Source organism: Mandrillus leucophaeus, unplaced genomic scaffold (assembly GCF_000951045.1).
Source record: "Mandrillus leucophaeus isolate KB7577 unplaced genomic scaffold, Mleu.le_1.0 Scaffold449, whole genome shotgun sequence".
NCBI lineage: Eukaryota > Metazoa > Chordata > Mammalia > Primates > Cercopithecidae > Mandrillus > Mandrillus leucophaeus.
In genome coordinates this window covers 740030-757057 of record NW_012104798.1, presented here as the reverse complement: position 1 = coordinate 757057, position 17028 = coordinate 740030, and the positions used below count along the sequence as shown (strand labels likewise).

Sequence of the window (17028 nt, the reverse complement as noted above, 5' to 3'; positions counted from 1 at the left end):
TTTAAGATGACATTGGAAGCATGAGAAGGAACCAAAAGGTCCTAAGACCAGAAGAGGCCAGAAGCTCTTCCCCATGAGTGATTTAAAGTAAATGTACATATAGAGTAGCCAGTGGAGGAGATGGTTGTTAGCACCATGATGGAAAGGTATTGGGGAAATGCTGGAAAAGCATGGCATAAGGGCAAGAAGAGAAGATCGCCCAAAGACAAGGTTCTTGTGGGCTTCCCAATCCTCCTCTGCTTCTCTGCAGGTGCCAGAATTTGGTTATTTATCTGGGGACAACTTGTGTCATGAAATTGAAAGAAGCCCAAGAGGGCTGTGCCATAGAGAATGTGAAGTGTTTGTCAGATATATAGTTGTCATTTACTGAATATTGTGGCTCTCATCTTAGTTTACTTCCAAGAAAATACCTGGAGCCTTTCAGGTGCTTCTCTCTTACAAGGCCTGGTACTAATGTTTTCATTCAATTCTTTCAGCTTCCCTAGGTTCTTTTAGGAACTTCATTTTTTCTCCTGTTAGGTCAAGATTCTGTTGCTTACCATTAAAGAGCCTTAGCTAATACAGTCACCCGTCTGTCCTTATCCTGCTTGTCTGCTTAGCATTCAATGCCTGTTTTTTTTGAAGGACTACTGTCTTTGGGTTTATGTGATACCACATCCTCCTGGTTTTCTTTCCATCTCTCTGGTTGCTTCTTTTCAGTGTCCTTTGCTATCTCTTCCAGTTTTACTAATCCTCTAAATGCTAGAGTCCCCCAAAACCAGGCCTAAATCCTTTTTTTCTAAGTCATTCTTAGTGGTCAAAAAAGTATGTACTTAGGAGCTAGAGTACTTTGGTTCAATTTCCAGCCTTGCCAGCACTGGCAGTGACTTCAGGGAGGTCACTTAACCATTCCTTGCCCATTTCTTTTGTATTAAAAACAAAAACAACCCCCCCCCCCAAAAAAAAACCTGTTTCTTAGGGCTGCTAAGAAAAAAGAGGGTTAATCATACCTGAAGTATTTTGGACAGAGTTGGTTCATTATATGTGTTCAATACTGTTGTTTTTCTTACAGTTGTTAGTAATCATCAATTCCCATGGCCTTAAATGTTACATAGATGCTGGTGACCCTTAAAAATGTATTTTCAGCCCCAAACACCCTTCTTAGCTCTATAAAATTATATATCCAACCACTAGAATTTATCAAAATTTAGAAGACTAAATTCAAATTTTGATTACTAATTCCCAATATCCCCAACCTCACTCAACACTTTTTTCCTCCAGTTTTCTGCATCTTAGTAAATGGTAACAATACCTGCCTAGTTGCTTAAGTCAGAAGACTTGGAATCGTCTATATTGTCGCTCTTCCCCTCCTAGCCACATTCGACCTATTTATTCTGTCATTTTTATTTATAAAATATAGATTAAATCCTTTCACTTCTTTACATCTCAACAATTAAAATTTCCAATCCAATGTACCATCATAACTTGGCTAGCCTACTGCAATATCTTCTTTACCTATTCTTTATTTTCCCTCCATGACCAAATCCATTATTCGCCATATCGAGTTTTGTTTTACAAACATAAGCTTGTGTCATTATCCTACTTAATCCTTTAATGATTTCACATTACACAATGAGTCAAATCCAGCCTGCAAGACTCTGCTTGACTTGGTCTGTGTCTACCTGGCTGGTCTCATAACGCCTTCTCCCTCAATCACGGTGATTTGGTCACACCAACCTCCATCAGTTTCTTAAACACAATGATCCCTTTCCTGCCTTGGGGGTTTTGCACTTGCTGTGTCTTCAACTGGGAATAACTTTTTCCTTGCTTCTTTTATTACTGGTTTTCTCCTCAGGTCTGCCATTAAAAATCCCTCCACTTCAGAAAGGCCTATATCAACTTCAGAAAGTGCTATATCACTCAGATTTCTCCAGAGAAGAGAGATGATTGGATCTATGTCTATCTATCATCTATCTATCTATCGGTAGATTTATTTTAAAGAATTGGCTAATGTGATTATGGGGAATGGCAAGTCCAAAATCTGTAGGGCAGGTGAGCAGGCTGGAAACTCAGGCAGGATTTCTACATTATAGTCAAGGCAGAATTTCTGCTTCTCTGGGAAACTTCAGTTTTTGCTCTTAAGGCCTTCAATTGATTGAGTGAACCCCACTCAAGGGTAATCTGATTTACTTAAAGTCAACTGATTATAGATGTTAATCACATCTGCAAAATATGTTCACAGTAAAACAGATTAGTATTTGACCAAACAACTGGGCACTCTAGTATAGCTTAGTTGACATATAAAACTTATTGTCATAGTTTCTTTAGGTCTCCTGCATCCATAGGAGTCTCTTTCACAGAGTTCTGTCCTTTTTTATTTCCATTGGATGTACCATAATTTGCCCTTAAGTAATTCTTTGCTTATTAATTTCCCCTTCCTCCACTACACTCTAGTGTCTATCAGGTGAGAACAATTCTGTTTTGCATCAATATATATCCAATACTAGCAAAGTCCTTGGAATATATTAAGCATTCAGTAAGTAGTTGGTGCTCGATGCTTAATATGTGTTTGTGAAAACAATTAACAACCACAGGGAACTTGAGACGAAAAGTTTTGACCCAATCTTCTAAAATTTTATGGGAGTTGGAATACCAGATGTTAAGCATAATTTACTAAAATGTGAATAGACAAGAAAACAACTGATTATTGCTCATTTTCTTTTGACACATTCTCCTCCCTTGTATTTTCCTGAAATTAAATTAGTCAACACAGATTTAAGAGGACTTAGAGTCTCACACACTCAGCCCAAATATAGCATTGAAAAGACTTCCAAAGCTTTGGCAACATATTTTATTTTAATAAAGATTTGAATGCCTGCAGGATCACTGGAATAATTGCCAGTTACACTTCTATTAATGAACACATTTTAATGGGGATTGTGAAAAGCAGAAAATGATCTGATTTTATGGAGTACGTTTACTGCCAGCAATGTACAGTGATGAATGGTGCCCTAGAATTTAATTTTAGTTTTAGCCACAAAACAGCCAAAGTTGCACAGCAGGCTCTTTAAAAAATATGTACTGAACTTGAAAAATTATTTATTGAGTTCTCAGTGATATATATTTATATATTTTTTTATATATATATATATTTTTTCCTTTGAGACGCAGTCTCGCTCTGTCACCCAGGCTGTAGTACAGTGGCACAATCTTGCTCACTGCAACCTCTGCCTCCCAGGTTCAAGCAATTGTCATGCCTCAGCCTCCCGAGTAGCTGGGACTACAGGCATACATCACTATGCCCAGCTAATTTTGTTTTTGTATTTTTAGTAGAGACAGGGTTTTGCCATGGTGGCCAGGTTGGCCCATCTCGGCTTTTCAAAGTGCTAGTAATACAGGTATGAGCCACCATGCCCAGCCTTAGTGATATATTTTTGTGAACCAATTAGTTCTTTCAAAAAATAAAGAAGAGTAATGCTGTTAAAGTTACCACCCTTGCATGGGGTCTGTGCGGTGAAGACTAGGTTCTATGTGCAACAAGTTCTATTAGCAAGACTCTTTGGATGAAGCTGCTTTTGAATTTGTTGTGTACTCAGTTCTGACGTACAGTGCTAAGGGAAGTAGAAAATCTCAAAGGGTTCATAAGACAGAGTCTTAGTATTATTTCTAAATACTGGTTCTTCAAGTGATATTTGAGTTTGAAGTACATCAGTTCATACTGCTCCCAACTAAAACAAAAAAATGTCTTAGGAGGATTAGCTGAATCTAAGGAAACTTTTAGGAATATTAACCAGAAAAATTCAGTAGAAGCAAGTTTTATTGACTATCAGAATGCTGTTTGTTCCCCCAAACCCAGCTTCCCCTTTTATATTTATACACTGATGTTTAGCCAGAAACTACATTTTCCAGTTTCCCCTGTAGCTAGATGATCCTTGTGACTAAGTTCAAGCCTCTAATGTGAATAAAAGTGATGTCGAGACTCTTCACGTTATCTTTAAATGAAGAGTCACTTACCCCTGGACTATGACTACCTCACTTTCCCTCAGGATCTGAACATGACAGTGACCCAGTATACAGGATACAGATGGTAGTAAGGGATAGCAGGACAATGTGTTGGAAGGAACCTGGGTCCCTGAATGACGTCCTGCTGGAGCAGAGCTGCCACATCAGCCTGGACCAAACCAACTATGATTTGAAAGAGAAAGAAAATGGGAGCTTTCTTACAGGATTGTTGCAGATGAATCAATAAAGAAAATCTCGAATTCTTTAGAAAGACTTTTAATGAATTTTTATATTATTTAGAAGTTACTTTTACATAAGCTGTTTTTAAAAACTACCTACCTTTTTATGTTATGTCTTTAAGATATCAAAAATTATGCTAACTCTTGATTTTTGCAAAATCCCAGTGAGGGAATCATTATGAGAAAGAGTATGTTAGCTTCTTGAGGAACTCAAGGGACAGAATAAAAGTAACCACAATAAAGGCACTATTTTCAGATTTGTTCTCTGACAACTCTTCATAGGGCTAAGAACAAATCTGTGTTTTCTAACTTTTTCTGGGCGGTAACTCTCAAATTTATATGTATGAATATACGTATAATATTATCATTGTGATAAAATTTATAAAATGTTATCTAACAAGTCATTAGACATCCAGTGCTTAGCATGCACCCAAATTCAACTATATTCCAATTTGAATACAGCATATATATCTACAGAGATATAGATCTATAGCTATAGTCATACAGAATTTTTCAAAAAGCAAATATCTATCTATAGATATCTATCTTTATATAAGAATATATCTATACATAGAGATATAAGAATATATTAGATTCCCCTATCATTAGATTTTTCAAAAAGCAAATAGATATCTATATTGTATACAATGTATATATCTATATTGGATAAAGATATATAACTATATAATTTTTCAAAAAGCAAATTTATATACATATATGTACATAACGTGAATCAAAGTTTGAAAGTGGGGGAAAGAAACTTTAAGAACTTCTAGATTATAACACAATTCGGAGTACTGGCATGATAACAGTGGTCCTGATAGTGTTAATGATAATAGCGATAACAATAATAGCAGCTACATTTTGAGTGTTGTCATAAGACAGGGTCCGTGCTTTTTGCTTTACATTCATTGTCTTTGCAAAGCATCTGTGAGATGTTATTCTTCAATTTTGCAGGTGACATATGAAACCCAGGGAATATCTTGCCCAAGGGCAACCAGAACTGGAATCTAATTACATTCTAAATTTTACCTCGACATATGTCCATTTTTGCACAGAAACGAGTTAACATAACAGGTGTGGTGTGAGATCACTGTCCTTAGAAAGGCCTGCTTGCAAGGCTGGCCACTTGGATTTTGGGAGGGTGTCTACCATTCTTTGAATTCAATGGCTCACTGTGCTTAAACTGTTTATGCAAACAATATGGTTTATGTTGAACATCTGCTTTGCTTCTTGGAGTCTGGAATTTAGGTACCTGCTAAGTACTGGAGGTCTAATGGCTTCCTTGCTAGATAACATTTTATAAATGCTATCACAGTGATTCATTGCTGGGGGAATTAAGCATTTTCTGTGAGACTTCACTCAGAAAGAATTCTTGGAAGCTTGCCTCAGGTTTCCTCCAAACATTATCCCATGTGCCTTTTCCCTTTGCAGATTTTGCTTTGCATTCTTTTGTTGTAATAAATCATAACTGTGTGATTGTATATTGAGTCTTGTACATCCCCTAGCAAATCATCAAAACGGGAGATAATCTTGGGAGCCCCTAACATATCTATCTTCCATGTCATTCTCTCATTTGGAGAAAATAAAATTTTATTTTCTACCTGAGTACATAGGAAGACTGTATTTCTCAGCCTGTCTTGAAATCAAGTTGGACCATATTACTGATCTCTGATGGGTGGAATGTCCGTTAGTCCAAGATAGGCCCACCAAATGCCCCACACCATCTTCCTGCTCTCAACTGAGGGCCAGATGCAGATGACCCAGTGGAGGAAGCCGACACCACAGGCAATAGTGGAACCACGAGATGGAAGAAGTATCCTCAATAAATGAGTTGAACAGAAACCCCATCCTGTCCTCAACTGAATCACATAGGATTAGGAAATGAAAGAGAAACAAACATTTGTTGTCTTAAACCACTGAGATACTGGAGCTGTGTGTTGTAGTATTGATCCTATTCTGTTTAATACATACGGTGACGTGCTGGATACCAACACCCCCATCTCCTTCTCAACTTTGAAATATGTTGCAAGAGTGAAAGGGATTTTTAAGACATAGAAATCCCATTACTCATTTGATAGAATAGCATCTGATGGGCAAACACAGGACATGAACAATCTACCAGATGGAGGGTCTTGCAATGGAATCAAAGGAAGTTCTTTGTTATCATTTGAGATTGCTCTTAACATTTTTGAGTAGTACTTGATAAAACACATAGAAGGTTTTAAACTACTGTGTGTAGTTCTTATACTAAAGGAGCCATGCTCTTTCACTCCCCCTATTATTAGATTATTTTTCAAAAAAAGCAAATTAATAGCACTTCAATTTTACTCAGTAGATGTGGAAGGAACTAAAAATAAGAAAGTGAGAGAAGATAAAAATTTTACTGGGCTGGCCTCCAATCTTTTTGTTTGGGGTCATTCATTTGTTCACATATATTTATTTATTCACATATATATTTATTCACATATATTTATACCTGTCATATACAAGACACAGTCTGAAGGGCTGAGAATTTTGTAGTAAAGAAGGTGCAGCGCCCGTTGTCAGGAAGCTTAAAAAATAGGAGAGGAATCAACAAGCGAAGAGGAAACCCAAAATAAGCACAATGATGGGAGCACACAGCAGAGTCTCCAAACCTACTTTAGGAGATATCAGAGAAAGCTTTTCCACAGATAAGTCTTTCAACCCCAAAACTCTCAAGATAGCCCCAAGTCCTCCTCAATTTCCCTCACCTTTTGATCCAAACCATCATGACATCCACTCAGCTCAACCTCCACCATATATCCAAGCCCATCATTTGTCTCCTTCTCTACTTGCTACTATCCTGGTTTAAGCCACATCTCCTTTCTGTCTTAATCTCTTGGACTAGCTTTCTAGAGGGTCTCCAATTTTACTTTGATGTCCTACACTCCGTTTTGCTTAGAGTAGCGTTCCAGGGCCATCTTAAAAAGAAAAAGAAAAAATCAATGCTTTATTTGTATCTGAACTTTTAAAAACTGGTAGTTCCCCACTATCCTTAAAATAAAATACAAACGATGTTCCAGGTTTCAGTCACTCTTGCTCACTCTTGCCTCACAGTTTTGGGCTGCTCTTTGTGCCTAGAATGTACTTTTTCTACCTTCTCATGGCTGTGCCCTTCTTGACATTGTAGATGCAATGCAATGCCACTTCCCTTTCTCTAGCTGCCCCATCGAAAGAAGCTTCCTGCTCTACTTCTTTGTAACAAATGTTATCTTCCTTCTACCACAACTAGATATTTTCTTATTTAACTATGCATTTGCTTTTTGCCCCTCTTTTCACTATCTTCACCCAATGGAATATAAACTCTAAAGAAAAATTACCTGTCTTTTTTTTGTCAGTATATCCTAAATACCTTTCACAGTGATGAGCGTGAACTCAGCACTCAGAGAATAAATAATGAAAAAATATATTGAAAGGAAGTCTAAGTATAGATGTGGAGAAGGTTTGGGCATTGTCCTGATGAAGAAGGGAGTTGTGGGAAGCAACATTTCTCACAGGAGAAAAAGTCCAGGTCAAGGCCCTTCAGAGGGGTGCACTTCAGCTGCAGGCAGTTCCTTCTGGCTGGAGCAGAGTAAATAGGGAAGAGTGAAGGGTGAGATGGGAAAAGTCAGCAGAAGCTGGTTGGTCAAGGTCTGGCTGATCATGGACTAGTTGAGTCACTGCAGTATAGACAGCATCTAACCCAATATCTGACTTATAGTAGATGTTCAACAAATATTTGTTGGGTGAGCGTGTAAGACAATTAAGTCTCTCTTCTAATAGCAAAAAAAAAAAAAAAAAAAAAAGCAGCAGCCAGCAATTGGTTTTACGTAGGAACTGACTGGTTTCTATTTGTTCTTTAGAAACACCTTTTCAGTTGCACAGTGGAGAATGGTTCAGGGGAAGACAGGACTGTCGGCAAGGAGTCTGGGCCATTGCAGACGTGCAGATGAGAGGTGACAGTGACAGCAGCGTGTGAGAGGCAGGGCAGTGGAGAGAAGGAAAGGAAGAGGCAGATGTGAGAGATACAAAGACTGGAGAATTGGCTGAGTTTGGAGATTAATTAGAAACAGGAGATTCTGAGGGAGGAGCCCAGAAAGACAACTGGATTTACCCTTTTATTTATTTATTTTTTTTGAGACAGGGTCTCACTTTGTCGCCCCGGTTGGAGTGCAGAGGCGCAATCTTGGCTCACTGCAACTTCCACCTCCCAGGTTCAAGGGATTCTTGTGCCTCAACCTCTTGAGTAGCTGGGATTTCAGGTGCACACCACCATGCCTGGCTAATCTTTGTATTTTTAGTAGAGATGGGATTTCGCCATGTTGGTCAAGCTGGTCTTCAACTTCAGGCCTAAAGTGATTCACTCGTCTAGGTTTCCCAAAGTGCTGGGATTTCAGGCGTGAGCCACCATGGCCAGCCTGGATTTCTAAGTGACTGCATAAAAGAAGGTAACATTTTTGTCAAAATAATCTCTCCACACAGATGTATGCACATAAAATATACCTATGAAAATAAAGGAGGAAACTAACAGCCTTCTTTCAAATTTTTAAACTTATAAAATGTCGTGCTAAACATTTTAAATCGTACAGAGGATTAGAAGTTGAAATATCAAACTGTCCTAGGTACAGTAAACTTCTCATCCCACCTTACTAGAAGTTTACTGTACCTAGGACATTTTGATATTTCAATTTCTAATCCTCTGTACGATTTAAAATGTTTAGCATGACATTTTACGAGTTTAAAATTTGAAAGAAGGTTGTACACAGTGGCTCACGCTTGTAATCCCAGCACTTTGGGAGGCGGAGGCAGGCGGATCACCTGAGGTCAGGAGTTCAAGACCAGCCTGGCCAACATGGTGAAATCCCGTCTCTACCCAAAGTAGAAAAATTAGCTGGGCGTGGTAGTGCATGCCTGTAATCCCAGCTACTCAGGAGGCTGAGGCAGAAGAATCACTTGAACCCAGGAGGCGGAGGTTACAGTGAGCCGAGATCGCGCCACTGCACTCCAGCCTGGGTGACAAAGTGAGACTCCATCTCAAACAAAACAAAACAAAAAAATAGAAAGAAACAAATAAATCAAGAAGCATCTAAATGCCACAGAATGTATTAGATTGGTACGAAAGTAATTGCGATTTTTGCCATTGAAAGTAATGGCAAAAAAACACAATTTCTTTCGCACCAACATAATGTATAACATAAACTAATGCTTAATATATTTCAAGATGACATTACTTAGTCATTATGAATTCGTAATCACATTATGAAGTTTAGTTAGTTTTGTACGTAGAAGAATAAGGAAAGAACGGAAGGGCTCTGTTATCTTTTAAAGATATTAAGTAAAACATTTATCATTTATCTTCTTACCTACATGGATATTAATATCCTAAATTTTGAAAGGATAGTTTCATGTCCAGAGAATCTAAGCCATTGTTCAAGCTCAGAAATGGCAGTGGTAAGGTTTGAACCCCCCGGACAGCGCTTGCACTATGTCAGTCTTTGGAAGTCAAAAGGGAAGTTGTGTTAACTGCTTAGGCTTATAGACAATCATCCCTTCAGAAAGCCCTCCTTGTTGGAAATCTGACAGACCTGCTAAGGCAAAGGAAATAGCATTTTAACTCTGTTCTTACCTTAATTCTAAAGTATATGAATAACGCTTTGCACTTAAGAAAGGCCTTTTATCTGAGTCTTTCAAACGCTGAACAAAACCAATTATTACCCACCCTCCTTCCTGGTTGAAAGAGAAGATTTTAATCCCTAATTTGCTGACAGAGAGACAGAAGCCGGCAGGAATGAAGTGGTTTACTGAGGGTCACAGAGTCTATGAAAGCGTTCAAGAATAACCCTGAGGGCTTGTGACAAAAGAGCAATTGCCTTATGCAGTTAGCAGTGAATCCCTCTGTCCTAATCACTGCATCTTATTGTTTCTCATGCAAAGTTTAGGGGAACTAAACTTCTCCTCTCTCCTTTCCCACCATAAATGGGACTTAGTGCTTTTTATGTAAATGTACTTTGTCAAAAACATAGATCCCTATAATTTTATCCTCCACTTGTTTCACTTACTATAGAAGTTCCCAAACACTTCAAATGGGGTGGAAAAGCCCCATCAAAGAATTCAGATGTCCTGCTGGTTCCTTTGGCTACATCATCAAAACTCTTGCAGAAATGGAAAAAAAAAAAAAAAAGTATGGTTCTGTTCTTGATGAAATGCCCAAGGAGGGTGTCTGGATAACAAGCCAAACACTGAGAGTGGGGATTAACTGCGTTTGAGATGTGACTGCAGAACACGTTCAGCTGCTTTGCTCTACGGGGATCGCTGCCTCCTCACAAGCTCCACTGTGACGGATACACCCTATGTGACCCCCAGTGAGTCACACCTTTTCAACTCTCCTCATCTTGAGTGCTGAGATATGCAGAGCGTGAGGTCCCTTGAGCAGACTGTGCCATGGTCAAGCCTTCATGACCCCTGTGACCCACATGTACATGTCCAGAAGGTCTCCCGGAGCCAGTAAGTCTGGGACAACAGGAAAACCACAAAAGAAGAAAAACGGCTAGTACCTGTCTTAGCTGATTAGGCAGCCTTGCAACATTCTACCCTTGTAGCATGCTCTACCCTAACTGATCAATCAACCTCGTGACACTGTGCTCTATGACCCCTCCCACCTTGTGATAATGTATCTTGCAACCTTCTTCCCCCGCCCACAATAAATGGCCCCTAACTGTAACTTTCCACTGCTTACCCTAACCTATGAAATTAGCTCCAATCCCACCACCCTCCACCCTCCCAAAAAGGGCTGACTCCCTTTTTGGACTCAGCCCACTTGTACCTGAGTGACTAAACAGCCTTGTTGCTCACACTTTGCCTGTTCAGATTGTCTCTTCAATTAGGTGCGTGCATAACACAGAGTTGATGGGATGAGATGCCACACCCATGATTGTACTACCCATTATAGGACTAGAGAGACTCTACGTTGCTGGCTTGGAAGATGCCAGCTTCCATATTACAAGGGAGCCTGCAAGAGGGCCAGGTGGAAACGGACTGCAGGTAGCCTCTAGGGGCTGTGTGGTCCCACATTGACAGCCAGCAAGGGGAATCTCATATGTGCAACCACAAAGAATTGAATTCTGCCAACAACCGCAGGAGCTTAGAAAAGGATCCACGATCCAGAAAGAAATGCAGCCCAATCATGATTCTAATGGTGGCCTCATGAAACTCCAACCAGAGCACTTAGCTAAGTCATTTCTGAACTCCTGATCCTTGGGACAGTATGTTATGAATGAATGCTTTAGAAATCCATTACTAAATGGATTTAGAAATCCATTTAGTATTTGGCAAATAGTTACCTGCCAATAGAAAATGAATATAAACATCCTTCTATTTTAGATAAAAAAGATAGATAGTAACATAACATTTTATGTCAAAAGGACATTAGCAGGTATTAAAGTGATGCCTCAATGATATAGTTGATTCTAAGGGATCATTTTACCTATTATAATCCAGAGCAAAGAAAAAAAAGGAAGCAGGGAAAGACTCCATAGAAGAAGGAACCAGGTGTCTGAAGCATAGAGGTCTAACTCTTTGCAACTCATCCTCTGCCTTAAAAATGGGAAGAATAGGCTATATATTATTAATGACAGAAAATGCCAAAGCGGCATTGGCATCACTATATTAAAACTTAATGCCCCAGTATATCATTTATAACCACCTAAAATTGAACTGAAGCTATAACTGGTTTTGAAAGAGTGCAGCAAAGCAAGATTATGAAACAGGTATATTGATATTTGTGTGACCTTTTGACCATGTGTTCTCAAATATGGCTTTCTGTTCACTGTCTGTTATAATGTAAAATATTCTTAATAAATTAAGGACTTCAAATTAAAAGAAAGAAAAATTCCTAAGCATCATTCAAGAGTTAACTGAATAAAAATCCTCAAAAATAAGACCTGTTACCTCTCTCCAACCCCTATACACACACATACGCCCACACACAACACACATGCACTTCATATACACACCAAAGACTTCACGAAGTTCCAATGTAGCTAGCCTAGTCATTGGTATTTGCCATGATAGAGCTCATCACTAACAGGTCACTTCTTTTTGTACTAGAAGCACCTTGTATATGTTATATATCTAGTTCAGTGGTTCTCAATCTTGCCTGCACAACATAATTACTTGAAGAGCTTTGTAATTCCTAATGCTGAAGCTTTTTCCTAGAGCAATTACATCAGACTCACCAAGCATAGTAGCCACTATTTTTAATTTGTAAAGCTCCCCAGATGGTTGCAACATGCATTTAAGTTTGAGACTGCTGATCTGTAGATAATAGTTTGCATTTTCTGCATCCTTCCTAATACATAATTATGTAGTCCAAAACCCAAACACTGCCTGGGAGGTATGTAGGCCAACCATGACTGTCCCACTTTGACGGATCATACAGCTGAGGTTGACCATTTGGGACCACACTACAATAACTCCTTTTTATTGATCTTCATGTTTATTATATTTCTTTCTTTAAAAAAGTGCAATCTAGCTATCATTATCCCAGTTTACAGACAAAGACATATGGTCTCCTGAGTTAGAGGGAACTGTCCAAATGAGTAACATGACCTGAGGCTGAGTGACACCAAAGCTTATGATGCCTGCACAAAACCAGTGATTCTCAAAGTGTGGTCTCTGGACCAGTAGCATCAGCATCACCTGGGAACTTGTTAAAAAAAAAAAAAATGCAAATTCTGTGACCCAATCCCAACCCTACTAAGTCATAATCTTCCAAGATGGGGCCCAGGAATCTGTGTCTTGACAAGCCCTTCAGGTGATTCTGAGGCTCATTATAGGTAGACAGTGTACTATATTCTTCTGTCTCTATCAGCTGCTCACCTTTGGACACTCAGCATCTGGCAAGATACCTAAAAATGTGTGGGAGCCTCAGTGAGTAAGATGGGGTAAGGGAGGAGATTTTTCTCTCGCTATCTTCCCTTCTTCTCATTTCCAATTTACATTAACAATCTATGTTGAAAATGTGAGGGGATGTATCAGAGATACCATATGGGAAAAAAAATGGTGGAGTTATGCTGGTCATATTTACTTGCAGGGGTGCCTGGCTATGTTGACCTACTTTCACACAAGTGTGACCATTTTAATATGTTGACGAATGGTTTATCCTTTGAATCAAAGTATGGAGAGTTTTCAAAGTTTCATTAAAAATGAGTATCCCAACTGTTTCCAGGGAAATGAGTTTGTGATCTTAAGGGCTTTGGGGTAATTGGTGTTCAGGGAACCAAGGCAGTTGGTTTCCTTTCTCGGATGGAAACTGCTTCAGTTTACTACCATGCTATAAAACCCAAGTGCCGCTGACCTGCTTAGTGTATTTCTGCTATGCTTAGGGTTCATTGATTAGAACTGTACATTTGACTAGGGGGAAATCAAAATTAAAAGGCCACTCGTGTTTGATTTATCAGAGATGTCTATTAATATTTTCTGAGCAAACTGCAAAGTCCTTTCTTTTAAAGAAGTATATAAAATAGGCTTTTGGCATATTCAGGTCTGATGGAAATTTGTCTCATGGGGCGGCGTGAGATGGGAGAAAGAGAAAGCAATAAAGATAGAGAAGAGAAAAAAAACAGACAAAGAGGAGAATGGGGAAGAGCTGAAAGGAGACAATAATTCACAAGGGGAAGAGACAGAAGAGGTAAACCAAAAAAAAAAAAAAAGGAGAGAAAGAAAGGAGGAGTGAAGAAATAAGAGGTAGAGTCAGAAGGATTAAAAAAGGGGAAAGGAAAGAGTTTGGGAAAAGCGGGGAAGGAGAGAAAAGGAAGAAGAGAAGGACATATGGGCAACAAAAGATAAAATAAAGCAATGAATGCAGACTTTGGAGCCTAGCAATTTATTGTGAAGTGGCACTTGTATTAGACATGCTGCAGAGATGCTGGCTCCAAAGGTTAATAATGGCAGTAATCATGATTCCAATTTATAGCAAATGCAATGAAAGGCAGCCAGACCCCAAACAGAGAAACCCTACGGGATGGCAGTGGAATAATAACATAGCAGCAGTCGAGGAATACAGGGATGCTGGGAGATTGGATTCAGTTCTCCTGTGTTCGACAACTATTTTGTATCTGGTGTACAATCCAATGTTAAAAAGAAAAAAAAGTATACTTATTACTAGATGTCTGAATCAGAGCAAAGAAGTTTAGGTGTTTACATGAACACATTTGAAGTTTTATTCTGTGATTCGCCTCCTCTGAGCACTGACTTTTGGTCCAGATTGGTCTTTTACACCTCCTTTCCTTTCTGTCCTTGCTGCTCATTGTTTCTCTACTGCCAGTGGTCAGTACCGCTGTTTCATTGCAAATGCCTGCTGTCTCTGAAGCAGAGCCGTTATAGAATAGGCATAACTACTCATCCTCTTTCCTAGTTGTCAAAGCCCTTTTCTCTTTATGCAGGTTTATTTATATGTATTGTCTTGATAGATTACCCATCAAGATTCCTTTTAATCAGCGGTTTGTGTGTGTGATGAGCACTCATCTCCATTATAATCTCCTCTGCCCCCATCTATTACCACAAAGTCCTAGCTCTTGCAGATGATTAAGTTTTGGAGGAGAAACAAACTTACTCTGCATAATAGAGGGAGAAAAACTTAGAAAGCTCAGGGCAAGGAGAAGGGGGTGAGGAGCAGAAATGGGAGAAAGACAGACCCCATTCATTCAGACAGATGGTGAAAACTTGTGCAGTGTGCATGTGGAAACCCTATAAAAATATTCTGCAGTGTCAACTACCGGTATGAATTCTCTGAGTAAATTGTTGTTGTGGATCCCAAAGAAGAAGCAGAGATTCTTATCTGGTCTGCATAAGGTTGGACAAAGGCAGCAATTGTGGGGGGGACAGATGTGAAGAGGATGGAATTAGAAGAAATCCTTGGACATCACAGACTTCTACATGCCATGAAACTGGGGATCTTAGGGGATGGGTGTCAAAAGGGATCAAAGCAATTTAATTTGGATTTCCAGGGGTGCCTGTAGCTACGTTGGTTTCCATATGTATAAGAAAAAACTATATGTTGGGGGGGTGTATGCTATTTGATACATAAACATTTGATGCCTTTAAGGATGACCTGTTTTCAAATAGATTCATGACAACAAGTTTTCTCTCCCTGTTCAGACCATAGGCTCTGTAAGGATAGAAGTGTATCTTCTCTGACTTTTGAATAACCTGCAGCATCTAGTTCAACCCTTAGCACATACGAAGTGTTTAGTAAGAGACTGTGTCTCATAGACTGCCTGGATCCACTCACTTTCTGTCACCCCACCCTCTGGGGTTTTTCCGGGCTCTCATTCCCTTTTGGAGATGATTCACCCAGGAGGGAGGGGCATCTGCACACCTGGATTGCAGAGAACCAGGTACAGTGATGACCTACAGATACCTCTGGTTTACAGACATTGGCAGCATGGTTTTTTCAACTATGAAAGTTATAGTAATTATCCTCCAATGCCAGGAATGGAATCCCTTGATAGACCTCAATCTATATTCAAGACTCAAGTCAAGCACCAGCCTGTATTTAAAAACTAAAGAAATAATGGAGGTTTATTGAAATTATGTCATTATAGTTGACAAAGAGAAAATATTTCAACCAAGAACTGAATTGAATAAACCTTTCTCAGAAACTCTCTTTGTTTAATGGGCAATTACAGTGTACCAGCATGGGTGTGCCACAGAGAATCAAAGTCCACAGATACTGATTATATTCCTATCTAGGAAGGATCAGTATGAAATACACATATGATGGGGCTATCGCAGAATGGGATATTTTCCCCCTTTCCTCTCATGTCTCAATATTCCTCTGGGATCTGTGTGAAAGTAAAGTCAAAAAGAAAGTTCTTACGTTCTTAAATCCTCTGTAAAGGATCTGAAGCTCTTTCTTGGTAAATTTGCTCTGGGCTTCCAGAAGCTCAAGGGCCTCAGGCCGATGCCTGACAGTGGCCATCTCCAGTTCATCTTCCACGCTGTCTGTGGAAGAAAACAAGAAAGAGTCTTAGGACCAGCCGCTGCTCACCGAGGCTTACACATAGCAACACAGGAAAACAGAAGAATATGTCTGCTAATGTCTGTGATTGTCCACAGAGGAAGGACCCTCACAATGCCAATAAGGCCTTTACATTTCCCAGTTTAAATGCATTAAGCTAAAACACTTGTACATGATTTTTTTTGCATATTCTGGTCATTAGTGTAGATATTACAACTCTAGCATTCTTTTTAAGATAAAAAAGAGCACAGGAATTTATTTCAGATAATCAGTGCATTATATGATTACTTCAAATAAAAAGTTTAAGTAGCAATATACATTACTCTATAAATCTAACAGTGTAGTAACATATATTTCTTTATTTTTTCCAACGTTTAAGTTCAGAGGTACATGTGCAGGATGTGCAGGTTTCTTACATAGGTAAACGTGTGCCACAGTGGTTTGTTGCACAGATCATCCCATTGCCCAGGTATGAAGCCCAGCATCTATTAGCTATTCTTCCTGATCCTCTCCCTCCCCCAACAGGTCCCCAGTGTGTATTGTTCCCCGGCAGTGTGTCCACGTGTTCTCATCAATCAGCTCCCACTTACAAGTGAGAACAGGCCTTGTTTGGTTTTCTGTTCCTGCATTAGTTTGCTATAGATAATGGCTTCCAACTCCATCTATGTGCCTGCAAATAAAATGATCTCTCTCCTTTTTATGGCTGCATAGTATTCCATGGTGTATATGCACCACATTTTCTTTTTCCAGTCTATCATTTGTGGGCATTTAGGTTGATTCTGTGAC

At 39.2% G+C, this 17028-nt stretch overlaps 1 protein-coding gene across 3 annotated transcripts in view; it reads right to left on the bottom strand.

Moving 5' to 3' along the window:
• The window catches only part of KCNIP4 (Kv channel interacting protein 4), a 611550-nt gene that overhangs the window by 107307 nt on the left and 487215 nt on the right, over positions 1-17028 (bottom strand). For all 3 annotated transcript variants that reach the window (XM_011994264.1, XM_011994263.1, XM_011994265.1), the window contains exon 2: positions 16102-16226. In XM_011994264.1, the coding sequence (XP_011849654.1) occupies positions 16102-16226 (125 nt within the window). The remainder of the gene's footprint in view (positions 1-16101; positions 16227-17028) is intronic.